The sequence below is a fragment of the Hyperolius riggenbachi genome, chromosome 6 (genome assembly GCF_040937935.1).
Source record: "Hyperolius riggenbachi isolate aHypRig1 chromosome 6, aHypRig1.pri, whole genome shotgun sequence".
Classification (NCBI taxonomy): Eukaryota; Metazoa; Chordata; class Amphibia; order Anura; family Hyperoliidae; genus Hyperolius; species Hyperolius riggenbachi.
In genome coordinates, this window is record NC_090651.1 from 59105264 (window position 1) to 59121767 (window position 16504).

Here is a 16504-nt window from a genome sequence, read left to right on the forward strand (position 1 = left end):
GCGCAGTCAGCAAAGTGTGTGACCCAAACTACTACAACCAAATGGTCAGCATAACTGACAGGCCACTGGTATTATATTAATAGGGGAAAGCAAACATAAGCTTCATACACTTCCCAGTTTGTTAAAAGCCACCTCATTTAGTAGGTCTGAGGAACAGCAGCAGACAACCAAATAATATTTATTACTGAACCAGTACTGGAGACCAATGTCACAGTTAATGCAACCTATACATTCATTGTAGTCATCCCATAGGCAAGTGGCATTCACTACTAATCTATCGGAGGTCTATCCATTTACTACAGACCACTGACATCACTCAGGATGTATTCCTATTCACGTTCTAGAAGGTTGTGACAGCACTACAAAAGCACCCTATCCATGCACTACAGACCAGTAACATTGGTGATGATAATTTAGCCCATCCATTTAACAGAGACCAGTGACATTGCTGAGAATGCAGCCTATCCATTCACTAGAGACCAGTGACATCACTGAGGATGTAGCCTAGCCATTCACTAGAGACCAGTGACATCACTGAGGATGTAGCCTAGCCATTTGCTAGAGACCAGTGCCAACGCTAGGAATGCAGCCTACCAATTTTCTAGAGGCCAGAGGAATAGCTAAGGATGTATCCTATCCTTTCACAAGAGACCAGTGACATCACCAAGAATGCAGCGTATCCATTCATTAGAGGCTAATAACATCACTGAGAATGCAGCAGATCCATTTACTAGAAGCCAGTGCCAATGCTAGGAATATGTACTAGAGGCCAGAGAAATTGCTAAGGATGCATCCTATCCTTTCACAAGAGACCAGTGACAACTTGAGGATGTATTCTTATGGTGCCCATACCTGCCACACATTTTTTTATTAGGTAATTTCATTCGATTATTCCATTAGAGCAAATATAAAGATTTTTCTAACATGTCTGATCAGATTTTTATTGAAAAACAGGATAGTCGTTTGTTTTTCTTGATCGAAAAAAAAAAAGGATTCTTGTTAACTTTCATTCGATTTGATCGTTTTGGTTGAAAAAAATGGGAAAATTGAACATTTTTATAATACCATATATGGGGCACCATTAGTCTATTTACTAGAGGCCAGAGGGATCATTGAGAATCCAGCCTTTTACTAGAGACTAGCAAATCACCCACAAGTAAAGTCTACCTATTCTCCACCCTACTGGGACATCATCTATGGTGTTCAAGCGTAACAAAGGCAATGGAAAGACATAAAACAAGAAGTCATGATTTGCGTTTCTATACGCATTTCTAGGAAAGTATGAAATCATTTATCTCATTTATCGTGACATGTTTATCTCCAACACTTTCACCTTCCTGGGGCTCACTGAAACATGGATAACTCCATCAGACACGGTGTCTCCAGCTGCTCTATCATATGGTGGTCTAAAATTTAGTCATGCCCCTAGACCTGGCCACAAACATGGAGGGGGGGTGGGGATCCTCCTCTCTGAACACTGTTCATTTAAGCCACTCACACCACTGCCCGCACTCTCATCCTTTGAAGTTCATGCTGTCCGTCTCTACTCTCCATACCACATTCAGATTGCTGTTATCTACCGCCCGCCCGGTCCAGCCTCTACTTTCATTGATCACTTTTCAGCATGGCTTCTCCAGTTCCTCTCCAATGATATACCCTCTATCATCATTGGAGATTTTAATATACCCATCGATACTAATTGCCCTACTGCCACCAAACTGCTCTCTCTCACCTCCTCGTTTGACCTCGCCCAATGGTCCTCCACTTCCACCCACAAAGACGGCCACACTCTTGACCTTGTCTTTACCCGCCTCTGTTCTATTTCAAGCTTTCATAACACTCCGCTTCCCCTCTCAGACCACAACCTTCTTACCTTCTCAATCAATTCTTCTCTACCGTCAACTCCTCCAACACTACACCATACAGTCACGCGCAGGAATTATCGCAACCTGGATGTGAATTCCCTGACTGAGGCCTTGCAACCTCTAAGTACCCTGTCTTCCTACACTGACCCTGAGGCAGCATCCAGTTACTTATTTAATGTAGTCTCCTCTGCCATGAATTCAGCCGTTCCACTCACCACCACCCGCCCCCGCCAAACTAACAGGCAGCCCTGGCTCACTGAACAATTCAAACAGCTGAAAAGGCACTCCAGGGTGGCAGAAAGATGCTGGAGAAAAAGCACTGCTGTAGAAGACTTCAATCACTATAAACAAACTTTGCAGGAGCTCAGGGATGCCCTCACCTCTTCTAAGCAGTCTTATTTCTCCTCGCTCATTTCCTCACAGTCCCATAACCCAAAACAATTGTTCAACACCTTTAACTCCCTACTTCGTCCCCCACCTCCTCCCCCTACCACATGTCTGTCAGCCGACAACTTTGCATCATACTTTACAAGCAAGATTGATGCAATACGTAATAGCTTCAACACGCAACCATTTTTACCAGCACAGCCGTCACCTATAAATTCCTTCTGTCCGCCTGCACCCTCACCCACCACTAACTGCCTTCCCCCCGCTCCACAAGACCAGTCTCCCACTCTAACATCTTTCACCACACTAACTTAACAGTGTCTTTCCTCACTAATCTCCAAAGCGCATCTCACTACCTGTGCCCTGGACCCCATTCCCTCTCATCTAACCCCCCAGCTTTCCTCCTCCTTTAATCCCGCTCTAACAACTCTATTCAACCTGTCTATCTCCACTGGCACTTTTCCTTCCTTATTCAAACAAGCTATCATCACACCACTAATCAAAAAACCCTTTCTTGATCCAACTTCTCTATCCAACTACCGTCCTGTCTCGCTCCTCCCCTTTGCTTCTAAACTGCTGTAACATCACATCCATTCAGAATTGTCTGCCTTTCTCTCTACCAACTCCTTACTTGACCCCTTTCAATCTGGATTCCGCACACACCATTCCACTGAAACTGTCCTCATGAAAGTTGCTAATGACCTACTGGTAGCTAAATCCAAAGGCCAGTTCTCCATTCTAATACTCCTTGACCTATCCTCTGCCTTTGACACGGTTGATCATGCTCTGCTTCTGCAGACACTGTCATCTTTAGGAATCAAGGGACAAGCACATTCCTGGATCTCCTCTTATCTCTCTGGACGCTCTTACACTGTCTCCTTCTCTAACACCAAGTCCTCTCCACACCCACTGTCTGTTGGTGTACCTCAAGGCTCTGTTCTTGGGCCACTTCTTTTCTCAATCTACACCCGTGGCCTGGGACAACTAATTAACTCTTTTGGCTTCCAGTATCACCTCTATGCGGATGACACCCAAATCTATCTCTCAGCTCCTGACCTGTCCTCACTACTATCCAAAGTCCCCGACTGTCTACGTGCCGTTTCTGCATTCATGTCCTCCCGCTTCCTCAAACTCAACATGACTAAAACGGAAATTGTGATTTTTCCACCATTGCAATCTACACCCCCACCAATTGCAACCATAACGGTAGACAACACCCCAATAACCTCAACCACTAAGGCCCGCTGCTTGGGGGTTATACTTGACTCAGAGCTCTCCTTTAAACCTCACATTGCCTCATTATCCACCACCTGCTATTTCCAGCTCAAAAATATATTCCGTATCCGTCCCTTCCTCACACAAGAGGCCACCAAAATGCTTGTTCATGCCTTAATCATCTCCCGCCTAGACTACTGCAACACCCTGCTCTGTGGCCTACCAAAAAACAGGCTAGCTCCTCTCCAATCCCTTCTAAATTCAGCGGCCCGCCTCATTCACCTTTCCACACGCTCTTCCGATGCAGCCCCACTGTGCCATTCTCTCCACTGGTTACCCATCACCCAGAGGATCCAGTTCAAACTCCTGACTCTAACATACAAAGCCCTCCACGAGTTGTCTCCTCCATACATCTCCTCACTAATCTCAAGATATTGTCCCTCCCGCAACCTTCGCTCCTCCCAAGAAATTCTCCTGGCATCTAAGCTGATCACCTCCTCTCATGCTCGCATCCAGGACTTTACACGAGCATCAGCCCTTATCTGGAACTCTCTTCCACAGCCTGTACATCATGCTCCAAACCTGGACATCTTCAAACGCACTCTTAAAACACACCTTTTCAGACAAGCTTATAACATTCTATAGCCCTTATTTACTTGTCTGTCACAATGTAATCAGAGGCAAAGAATCCCTGCCTCATCCATCCTCCACCCCTTACCTAGTGTGTCCCCCACCACCCATTAGATTGTAAGCTCGCAAGGGCAGGGTCATCCTCCTAATGTTTACTGTTCTTGTAACAATATTTGTGCTGCTTGGAACTCTGTTGTACATTTGTTAGTTGTATCTATGTTCCCCTTGTCGTCTTATTGTGCTTTGTAAAGCGCTGCGGAATATGTTGGCGCTATATAAATAAAAAAAAATAAAATAATAATAATAATTTAAAAATGAGAAAAATCAGTTGCTCAGGTAAATCGAGCACAGAGCTGACAGTCAAACAAATGTGATTTGATAGGGGCCTGAAGCAGGACACAGAGAGACAGGAGGGGGGGGTTCAGGGGATGGGGGGGTGCAGAGTCTACAGACAGGAGGGTGGGGGGGGGTCAGGTTCGTCTACAGACAGAAGGATGAGAGGGAGGAGGGTGCAAGGACTACAGACAGAAGAATGAGGGGGAGGAGGGTGCAAGGTCTACAGACAGGAGGATGGCAGGGGGGGGGTCAGGGACTACAGACAGAAGAATGAGGGGGAGGAGGGTGCAAGGTCTACAGACAGGAGGATGGGGGGGGGAGGAGGGGGTCAGGGTCTACAGGCAGAAGGATGAGGGGGAGGAGGGTGCAAGGTCTACAGACAGGAGGATGGGGGGGGGGGGGGGGTCAGGATCTACAGGCAGAAGGATGAGGGGGAGGAGGGTGCAGGGTCTACAGACAGGAGGGGGGTGCAGGGTCTGTTTCGCGTCCACATCACCTGTGCTGGATCAATGCGTACATCGAAGCTTCTGACTTCCCCGAAGTAGCTAAGCCCTTCGCTCTCCATAAATAATGTACAGCCAAATGATTAACTTATGCAGAGCATTCTCTGCAGTGTAAACACAACGATGCGCAAGTAAAATGAAAGGGACGGAACTAAACATTATATTTTATTTATTAATTTTGCTTCACTTGGAAGCCTCCTCGCTTTCTATTCATCTCTTGTAACAATTACTGTAGCGACCTCCCTGACAGAAGGATCCATGTATCGATCGCAGCGCCTGATACGGTAACACGGCAGACTAATTTGATACACCATTATCTGTTATGGATGTGTGACTGGACACTCAGCGGGGCTCCAGGAGATTGGCTAAACACAAACAGGAACGTCAAGCAGTGAAGTGAATTCTAACTGGCTGCTATGAGAATCTGACCGCAAACTGCACAACTGAAGCCCATGCAGGCTAAATGGAGCTCCATTCAATGTGAATGGTAAAAGTGTAACTCCATATATAGAAATAGGAGAGTGCGGTTTTCAATGCAGCTAGGCTTACATCTAATGGGTCTTTTATAAGGACAAGTGGTTTTCATTAAAGCAAACCTGAAGTGAAAATAAACTTATGATAGAATGAATTGTATGTGTAGTACAGCTAAGAAATAGAACATTAGTAGCAAAGAAAAGAGTTTCTTCAGTTATCTACGCAAAAGTGCTCCTCTGAGCTATAAGACCCACTGGGTCGAATACAGTCCTGTTTTCTGAAGCACTTGAAGAGACCCTGAGCAAAGGCACTGGATATGCATTCAAGCATACCCACGTATAATTGGTAATGACAATACACTCGCCCTGCCCTTTGTCTTTGCCTCCCGGTTTGGCCGTTCTAAATTATATTACAGCGGCAACTCTGCTGAAAGTTGTGCTGTGACCTCGGAACAGGAAGCCTGCGGGTTCTCTCTGCACATGCGCAGGCTTCCTCGCTTCTTCCTCCTCTGTCTTCCTCCCTTCTGCTGCGCGTCATACTGCATTGCACTGATAAACGAATTACAGCCATAAAAGTTTTCCTGGCAGAATACAACTTCTGAAGGCAGGGAAAGCTAAAATGTATGAAGCATTGACCGTTTTCTAACATTGAGACTCTTAATAGGCGGTCACTGATTAGAGACAGTAAAACATTAAACCTACTTTGTAAATGTTTAAATATAAAAGAAAACTCTGGGATACTTAGTCATTTTTAGGAATAGGAGGATTCATATAATTGTTTATCTTATTAGTTTATTTTCACCTCTGATTCACTTGAAGTGGAATACTCCCCTCACGACGCAAGAAGATGGATCCCAACGACATCACACGATGACGAGCGTTCCCCGATCCATCCTCCTGCAGGTGGCTATATGCGACGGCACACAAACGATAGTTCAATCGATCGCAGTACTTTCTGCAGGAGTCGTTGGGGATCTTAATGATCCGAAGTGACAATCATTGTCGCTGTTTGTTGCCCACATTCCCCAACATCATTCGCGTAATCGTGCGCCTGTACCCACGTTGCAATATCGCTAAAATAAATGCTTGTCCATCAAAAGAATAGCCGATGGTGGGAAATAACTGTATATACTCGAGTATAAGTCTAGAAATTTAGGTCCAATTCGCTTCATAAGTATAGGGGTTGACTTATACACGAGTCATGGGGAACACTGAGCACACTGATTAATGTGTGTACTAATAGTGACATTCCGATTGGCAGCAATTTACCCATTTGAAAGTGATACTATGAGGAAAGGAAAAGCCAAGAAAACACAGGTCTGAAAGTCCTGGCCACATCAATATACAAGGAAAGGGGCAGGGGGGAAATGGTGGGCTGTGTAAATGGCTGCAATACTGTATGCAGTGCAGTCATTAACCCCTCCTGGTCCCCAAGTGCAGCTGTTAACTTTGCTGGATAGACTTATACTTGAGTTAATAAAACTTTACAGCTTAAGAGGGTTGAATATTGGAGTCGACTTATATACGAGGTTGACTTGTATTCAAGTATATACGGTATGCATAGTGGGTAAGGGTCTGTATGGATCCAAGCACTATGTGAACCAAACTGTTTACCTTCCGTGTGTAATGTCAGAGCCATTTTAAGACAGTCTCCGCAACCATAAAATGTCCTGTGCTCTGCCAGTGTGCAGCATATATCACCAACACGGACTGATGGAAGGGTTCTAAATCATATGATTTATGAGGGTTTGAATTCTGCACCTGTGATATTCTGTCAAATCTCTCAGCCAGTGTCGTGTTAAGCAATTCTTGGAATGGCGAGAATAGTTGTTTGGTTTTAAAATAGAACAAAGATGATGAGTGCCTATAATGCGGGTACAGGCTGAAAGTATGCAGACGACTGTAAAGTAAAACAGGAGGCATATAATCAGCGGCCAGAGTTAAAAGATGAAATTAACGGGATGTGACTATCAAAAATATTGCCTGATCATCATTAAATATCATCGCAATTACAGGAGAGGACATTGGATTATTGTGGAGTAATGCTGACTGGACCTAAAATGTCTTTCAGAGAACTTTTGTTGGCATAACTCATTAGTAAGTAGAAGTAATCAGAGAAACCATTAAGACACTTGGATCCTAATGCACTAAACTTTTGTGACAAGTTTTTACTTCCTATCATTTTCTGCCCTTGGCCCATATGCAATTCTCTTTTTCTCCTAGGTGATATTTTCACAGCGTGTCATAAAATGCCTTTTAAACCACCAACAAGCAAGAAAATACTCAAAATAATTTTGATAGTACTTTTTCACCAACTGAAAAATGCTTAAAGTGACACTTAAGCCGAAAAAAAAATGAGTTCCCTCAGCCCCCTGCAGCTGATTGGTGCCCTCGGCATGTCCCTCCGATCCTCCCGTCCCCGCCGGCGGCTACTTCCGGTTTCGCCGTCAGGAGCCGACAGGCTGGGTACGCGTGTGATTCTTCGCGTTCCCAGCCACAATATCACCCCCTATGCAGCTATTGCGGCAAGGAAGGCCGCAATAGCAGCATAGGGGGAGATATTGTTAAGGCATATCCAGGCAATCCTATTATCCAGAATATGTGACAAGCACAAAAAAGTTTTATGATTTTGAATTACTTTTCAGAAAAGCTGCCTGCGCAACAGAAGCGAGGGGGATCACTGGAGGGGAATAGAAACCTCAGCTCACTTCTCAGTAGACTACCGTATATACTCGAATACAAGTCGACCTTGTGTATAAGTCGACTCCAATATTCAAACCTCTTTAGCTGGAATTTTTTATTGACTCAGTATAAGTCTACCCAGCAAAGTTAATGGCTGCACTTGGGGCTCAGGAGGGGTTAATGAATCGACTGAATGCACTGCATACAGTATTGCAGCCATTAATCCCTCCTGTCCCTTAAGTGTAGCCAATAACTCCTACAGGCCTCCAAGTGCTGCAATTATTCACTCCCTTTTATGCAGCCCAGTATTTCTCCTCTGTCCCTTTCCTTGTTAATTGTTGAGGCCAGGACTTTCAGACCTGTGTTTTCTTGGCATTACCTTTCCTCAAAGTATCACTTACCACGGGGTAAATTGCTGCAAATGGGAATGTCACCATTAGTACACACATAACTCAGTGGGCTCAGTGTTGTCAGTGACTTGTGTATAAGTCGACCCCTATATTTTTACGAAGTGAATCAGACCTAAATTTCTAGACTTATACTCGAGTATATAAAGTATATACACAAGCAGATATGACTGGGCTTTATGCATTCCGGTCTTGTTTGTTCAGATGCTATAGAGGGAGTAACTGTAGCAAGAGACATTTATAAGGAACATGAATTCAGAGAATACTTCCAGAATATAATGAAAGCAATAATTCATAGAAGACTATTTGATTTCAGCCTGGTGACACAGAGAGGGCCCATGAAATGCAAATAATTCTGACTTTACAGATTTTGATTGTCCCTTTTCTAAGCTGCATGCAATTTACATGCAGGTCTAAATTATTTGCAACTCACTGACCATATTTATCTACACTGATAACAGTTTGGGCTTATTATTATGACTGGAAGCATGCTTAAAGTGTATCCGATGTGATATGTGACATGAAACATGTGCATGTACAGTACAAAACATTAATAACCAGGCGGTTTTACTTGTTTTATTTTGCTGCCTGAAAGAGTCTATTTCTAGGCATGGAAGTGACAGCTTCTGTCTTGCCGGGAATATAGTAAACATCACTGATAAGCAAATTACAGCCATAAAAGTTTTCCTGGCAGAATACAACTGAAGGCAAGGAGTGAATAAATACATGAATAATTGACTTTTTTCTAACTCAAGACACGTAATAGGCTGCCACTGAGCAGAGACAGTAAAACATTCAACCTACTTTGTAAATGTTTAAATGTAGAATAAAACCCTGGGATTTATCTCATCCGTTTATTTTCACCTCAGGTTCACTTTACACTGAGGATAGGAGAGAGAAGTTATAGTATATTAATATATATGTATATTTTACGCACCTGAGTCTGTTGTGGGATATTTACAAAGCCTGGATCGCGTGGTCCAACACTGACAAATCGGTTTGCTGGGGAAGTGCTGGGTGTAGAGTAGGCTGTGAAGGACAAAGATATGAATATCATCAATGGAAAAAGTCAATCAAGCAATCAAAAAAACTACACACAACAAAACAAAAGCATTAAAGACATTTGCACCTGTAAAAAATGCAATTTAAGCCTTGTAGAGGAAGACAGTTTTTCAGTAAACCAAAGTTATGAGTATTATGGAGGAATGACTAGTATCACTGTTTGTTCAGCACGTTCAGAGACGTTATGCATTTCTAGTTAATTCTTCTCAGAGTTTGAAAAAGAATAGAGACAGCTGTGACATTATTCACCTGAAGATACATTAGGGCCTGTTTCCACTACATGCAGATTGGATGCAGAAAAACTGACTCCAATGAATGCCTATGGGAAAATCTGCATCAGAAAAATTGTGTTTAGTGGAAACAGGCCCCTAGGCATTCATTGGAGTCAGTTTTTCTGCATCCAATCTGCGTGTTGTGGAAACAGGCCCTAACATCTCCCACCTGCTTTTAATTAGTACCACCTCCTTCTGAGGCCAAAAACTTGAATGGCTGAGCAAGTTAAGACAAGGAGCCAATCGGATTCCCCGATACAAGAACATTTTATCCTGCTCTGCTTCTGCATTAGTGGTTATCACTTAGCACAATGTAGTAGTATAAATGGGCAATGATACCTACTGTTCTATTGAATATTAGTAATTTGAATGTTTAGCCGTTTTCCCATTGCAAAGATGGTAGCTAAAATTATGTATTACTATGTATTTAAATAGCGCTGCAGTGCTTTACAGAGTATGTAGTCACATCACTGACTGTTCTTCAGAGGCGCTTGCAATCTAATTCCTACTAATGTCAGTTTTATAGTCCTACTACAAACTAAAGCCAGTTTTTGGGAGGAATCCATCATTATCAGTACGTTATGGGGGTTTTACTAGTTAAAAAATAAATAAATATATATATATTTACACCATTCAGTTACATAGTTACATATATAGTTACAGTTATTTTGGTTGAAAAAAAAGACATACGTCCATCGAGTTCAACCAGTATAAAGTACAACACCAGCCTGCTCCCTCACATATCCCTGTTGATCCAGAGGAAGGCAAAAAAACCCTTACAAGGCATGGTCCAATTAGCCCCTAAAGGGAAAAAATCCTTCCCGACTCCAGATGGCAATCAGACAAAATCCCTGGATCAACATCATTAGGCATAACCTAGTAATTGTAGCCATGGATGTCTTTCAACGCAAAGAAAGCATCTAAGCCCCCTTTAAATGCAGGTATAGAGTTTGCCATAACAACTTCCTGTGGCAATGCATTCCACATCTTAATCACTCTAACTGTAAAGAACCCTTTCCTAAATAAATGGCTAAAACTTTTTCCTCCATGAGCAGATCATGTCCTCTAGTCCTTTGAGAAAGCCTAGGGACAAAAAGCTCATCCTCCAAGCTATTATATTGCCCTCTGATGTATTTATACATGTTAATTAGATCTCCTCTAAGGCGTCTTTTCTCTAGACTAAATAAACCCAGTTTATCTAACCTTTCTTGATAAGTGAGACCTTCCATCCCACGTATCAATTTTGTTGCTCGTCTCTGCACCAGTTGTAATGTTAGAAGTTAGTAATGCAAATTACCTTATTAAAGTGGGTGGGATTTGTATGGAATTGTAATGTGATGGGGTCACAGAATTTCCACAATATCAGGTACAGTGGTTAGTAGCTACCGAAAGTGGTCCAAGGAAGGACAACCAGTGACTTTCGACAGGGTCATGAGCATGATTTTTTGATGTGTGAAAGTATCAAAGGCATCTGGTTTTATCACACAAGAAAACTAGAGTAGCACAAATTGCTGGAAAACTTAGTACTGGCTTTAGGAAAAAGGTATCAAAATACAAAGCGCATCGTTCTTGCTGCATATGAGTCTGTGTAGCCACAGGCTAGTCAAAGCACCCCTGCAGACCCAACTTCTGAAGGAGCTTACAACTAAAAGAACCTGCTGCTAAAATACTGAAGTCAGATCCTGTAGGACATCTTTACAGGTCTAGGGGAGTCCATAACAGGTCAAAGCTCTTCTGGTGGCATAAGTACTACCTACACAATGTAAAGCAAGAGGTTTAAATGTGTTGGCTTATCAATACATGATTGCAAGACGAGCCATTGTGAAGCAGAATTGTTTTTAAAAAGAATGAATTCTATAGCTATAACATTGCTCAACCCTCCCAAAAAAGCGAAACCGTACAACCTTGCAAACATCTCAACAGAACGCTGGTGTGAGGGGCTTTTCAGAATGACTCTACCTATGTTTGCTGTAACTGCTACAAGGATTACAGTCCAGGGAATCTAAATATCTCTCTCTCTCTCGCGGCTAATCTTGTCAGATCTGACAATAATGTCAGAAACACTTGATGTGCTGCATGCTTGTTCAGGGTCTATGGCAGAAAATCAGCAGGCCAGCCAGGCAACTGATATTACTTATAAAGAAATACATTTGGCAGCCTCCACAACCCCTTTCCCTTCAGTTGTCCTTTAATTAGCTGGCAGTTAAAAGGTACGTACACCTGTCCAACTTTTTCGAACAACTTGCTGTTTGAGCGACAAGTTGGACGTGTGTACGCGCTGTCAAGCAACTGACAACAGCCGTCTTGGCCGATCTGTTCAGCGGATCCATTGGCCCAACTGTCATTCTAACGACTGTTAGGTCCGTACATGCGTACACTAATAGAGTTCAAACAACAAGTCGTTTGATCAGTCATTTAATCTAGTCCATTGTTCTATCCAGTCCATTGTCCATTATGAAGTTGGTTAAACGACATGTAAATTGGCATATCTGCCACTTTGTTGGTCAGTGTGTACATGACATCTGAACGACTGTTCAAACGACAAGTTGTTCGAAAAAGTTGGACGTGTGTACGCACCTTAACTACCTTAAGACAGCTCCACGCCCATGGGTGTGGCGGCAGCCCCAGGACCGCCTAACACCGAGTGGCGTCAAGTCATGGGACTGCAGTTTGCAGGAGATCGCGCGCATCTCCTGCTCGGGGGGCGGAGCTCCGCCCCCTCTTCAGAAGACTGTTAGACGGCCTAATCGCCGTGTATGTACATGTACAGCACTGTACTGGGGACCGGCAGCAGTGCTGTACTGGGGACAGACGTTTGACACGGCTGTCCCCCTGGGGGACAAGAGAATGATCGGCTCTCGTAGGCAGAAGCCTATGACAGCCGACCGCCACGATTGGCTGGCCGGGGGGGGGGGGGGGGGGGGGTTAAAAAAAAATAAATAGTAAAAAAACAATAAAAAAATATTGATAAATTGAAAAAAAACACTGGGGAGGCGATCAGACCCCACCAACAGAGAGCTCTGTTGGTGGGGGGAAAAGGGGGGGGGGGATCACTCGTCTGCTGTGTTTGTGCGGCCCTGCAGCTTGGCCTTAAAGCTGCAGTGGCCAGTTACAGAAAAAACAGCCTGGTCTTTTGGGGGGTTTAGCACTGTGGTCCTCAAGTGGTTAAGGGTTAAATATGAGGACAGATCACTGCAGCACAGCAACAAGCAAGACTCAAACTCTCTGTAATACGCTTGTAATATACATGTCGCTGATTTGAGGATGATAGATTATTATTAAATGAAATTGCAGTTACAGTTAAAGCATGGCTTTATTATAAAATATTACCAATCATGCTTTTAAATAGCACGGAGTTCCTCTTTATTGAAACTTTTGATCTCACGGCAAGTTTTTCCTTTCATAAACTGTAACGGAAAATGTAAGGGGGAAATTGAGTCTGTGAATTGGGGACAGGTTATTCTGCATAGCAGAAGCCGGAATCAATTTCAGGTTCAAAGCGTTATTGCGGAGTTGGAGGGGATCCAGGCCATCAGGAACGACGGTGAAGCCTGCGAGTCATGAGTCCACTTCAGCGCTCTAATAATTACATTATCGCTGAACACTTCTGCAAATAGAAGCAGTGCGAGACCACAAGCCCACAAAGTCATTTACATTTTGTAAGCTGTCCCGATACATTCCTGAGAAGTGATTAACGTGTAGGGCAATTTACCAGGGGGAGGCGCGTGATCTGCGCTGCTGGAGAGGGTGATACAAGGAGCATGCATTAGTAGGAGAGACCTTCCTAGACTTGCAGTGGACTTTCTTTTTGCAATCCACTCCAGATCCGCTCTATGCACTTTAAGGCTCCCTGCACACTGCAAATCCGATTTGCGATTCCGATTTTCCCTGAATGCTATTAACAAAAAACACAGAAAAAACGCAGCATGCAGTAACGATTAAAAATCGGAATCGCATGCAGTGTGCAGGGGGCCTAAGAACTGTATATACTACCTAGAGCAGTGATGGCTAACCTTGGCACTCCAGCTGTCACAAAACTACAAATCCCATCATGCCTCTGCCTCCCTGAGTTATGCTTAGATCTGTCAGAGTATTGCAGTACCTCATGGGACTTGTAGTTCCACCACAGCTGGAGTGCCAAGGTTAGCCATCACTGACCTAGAGCTATTGTAAACAGCTCCTCCCAGTATGTGCAAAATGGGTGTGTCAGTCTGCACGGATCTATAGCCGATGGGTGTGTTAGTCTGCACCGATCTATGCAAAATGGGTGTGTCAGCCTGCACTAATCTTTGCAAAATGGGCGTGTCAGTCTGCACTGATCTATGCAAAATTAGTGTGTCAGTCTGCACTGAGATCTATGCAAAATGGGTGTGTCAGTCTGCACTGAGATCTATGCAGAATGGGTGTGTCAGTCTGCACTGAGATCTATGCAAAATGGGCATGTCCGTCTGCACTGATCTATGCAAAATGGGTGTGTCAGTCTGCACTGAGATCTATGCAAAATGGGTGTGTCAGTCTGCACTGATGCAAAATGGGTCTGTCAGTCTGCATTGAGCTATGCAAAATCAGACTGTCAATCTGTACACACATATGCAAACTGGCAGGATCAATCTGATCACTGTATCAGTTTCAGGTTTGCAAAAGAAAAGAAACATTTAGTCAATTAATCAGGTCATCCTAATTGCATATCAGTAATGTGCTGTTAACAATACTTTACTATCAGCTTTTTGTTGGTACTTTTGAAGTGTTCGCACTGTTCCTCATTGATTTAGTATACCTAAATCAGGATGCCCTTCTCCTCCCTAATGCCAAACATAAACCTCCCCATAATGCAAGCTCCTGCCAGTAATGCAGGTTTTTTTTTTTCCCTAATGTCCACCGCTAACAGCCATCCTAACATAAATCCCTTCCCAAAACCTAACCCAGATATCCCTCTAAATGCACAGTGTTTCTTAAAGTAGACCTGAACTCTTGCACAGGACAGAAGGAAAACGTAAAGAAATGCACCCTGGAAGTATTTAGAGAGTTTAGCCTGTTTAATTCCACCTCATTTGTGTCTAATCACAACTTGTAATTTGATCCTCCCTTGTGTCACATGACTGCCTATGGCAGATAAGGCCATTTAAAAGCACAGGCTGTTAACAATATGTCTGCTTCCATGAATCAGGAAGTAGAAACTGCAAATTTATTTTAGGATTTGTATCAGCTGTAACAAATAATTTTGTGTAAAGGTTATTATGCTGTTGTGATTCTTTTAGAGCAGAGAGGAGTTATGAGTTCAGGTCCACTTTAAACACCTAACCTCCTCACTTAGTATACAGTTTTTCCTAAATGCCTATCCTTAAAGGACAAGTGTAGTGAGAAGAACATGGAGGCTGCCATATTTATTTCCTTTTTAACAATACCAGTTGCCTGGCAGTCCTGCTGGTCTGTTTGGCTGTTTGAATAAGATCAGAAACAAGCATGCAGCTAATCTTGTTAGATCTGACAACATCAGGAACACCTGATCTGCTGCAGGCTTGTTCAGAGTCTACAGCTACAAGTATTCGAGGCAGAGGCTCTGCAGGACAGCCAGGCAACTGGTATTGTTTAAAAGGAAATAAATATGGCAGCCTCCATGTCCCTCTCAGTTTTTTCCAAGCAGATAATGTTTCATCTTCTAGCAGTGGCTGGATAGTGTACTGGTAAAGGGCTCTGGCATAGGAGACCAGGGCTTGAATCCTGGCTAGGGTCAGTACCTATTCAGTAGGAAATCCTTTTTATTATAATCTGAATGAGTCTCTGGTGTAATGCAGACACTACTGTAGCCAAATAGATCAGCAGGGCTGCGAGGCAACTAGTATTGTTTAATAGGAAATAAATATGGCAGCCTGCATATTGGGTTCCCTTTAAAGGTAAAATCCAAAGCCTCAAAATTAAAAAAAAAAGCAGACACTATAAAAGCAACAAAGCACAATATACTAACACCACCCTATCACACACCTTCACGGTTTTGCTATGAAGCATTGGATCACCTTTCCATCTTGTAATAAACACAAAAACTGGCCCCATAACAAGCTCTGTCTTATCAGTAAGTCGGCGTTAAAAGGTCATAGTGAAGTTATATTAACCGGAATGTTAGCAGGACTTTTTATATGCTACTTAAACCCTCCTCTCCCTTTAGGAAATACTAATTGGATGTTGAACAGTAAAGCCACGCGAGTTCAGGGTGTCAAACCCATTTCCGCAAAACATCAAAAGCTTAAATGTGACCACAACCGTCATTTCCACCGCTAGCCGCTCGCAAACGCCTGTCTCGGGTTCAGGAATAATTAAATGGCTAAGCAATGATGGCAAATTATCGCATCTCAGCCTCTTATTTAATTATGAAATAGAACTTAAGTGGGATCGTAAATATCGTTAAATGAGCTGCCTCCATCAAGCAGCCTCAACGAGAAGCTGTCAGTTTCAGCTTGTTTTTTAAAAGCGTCAACAGTATTTTGTGCTGAAGAGATAAAAAGAAAAAAGTGCTAATAATTAGCAGGATGCATCACTGAATGAAACGTCCAAGCATGGCAACAACTCTATAGCAAAACTGTGATATCACTAGGTAGTCTTCCTATTTCCATCTACTATTTACATAGTTTTATTGAACAGGCCTATGGTAATTCCAGGAATGATGATTTTTTTTTT

The 16504-nt window shown here is 43.2% G+C and overlaps 1 protein-coding gene across 15 annotated transcripts in view; it reads right to left on the minus strand.

Moving 5' to 3' along the window:
* Positions 1-16504, minus strand: part of NFIA (nuclear factor I A) — a 678234-nt gene that overhangs the window by 24862 nt on the left and 636868 nt on the right. For all 15 annotated transcript variants that reach the window (XM_068239372.1, XM_068239376.1, XM_068239384.1 and 12 more), the window contains one exon: positions 9436-9527. In XM_068239372.1, the coding sequence (XP_068095473.1) occupies positions 9436-9527 (92 nt within the window). The remainder of the gene's footprint in view (positions 1-9435; positions 9528-16504) is intronic.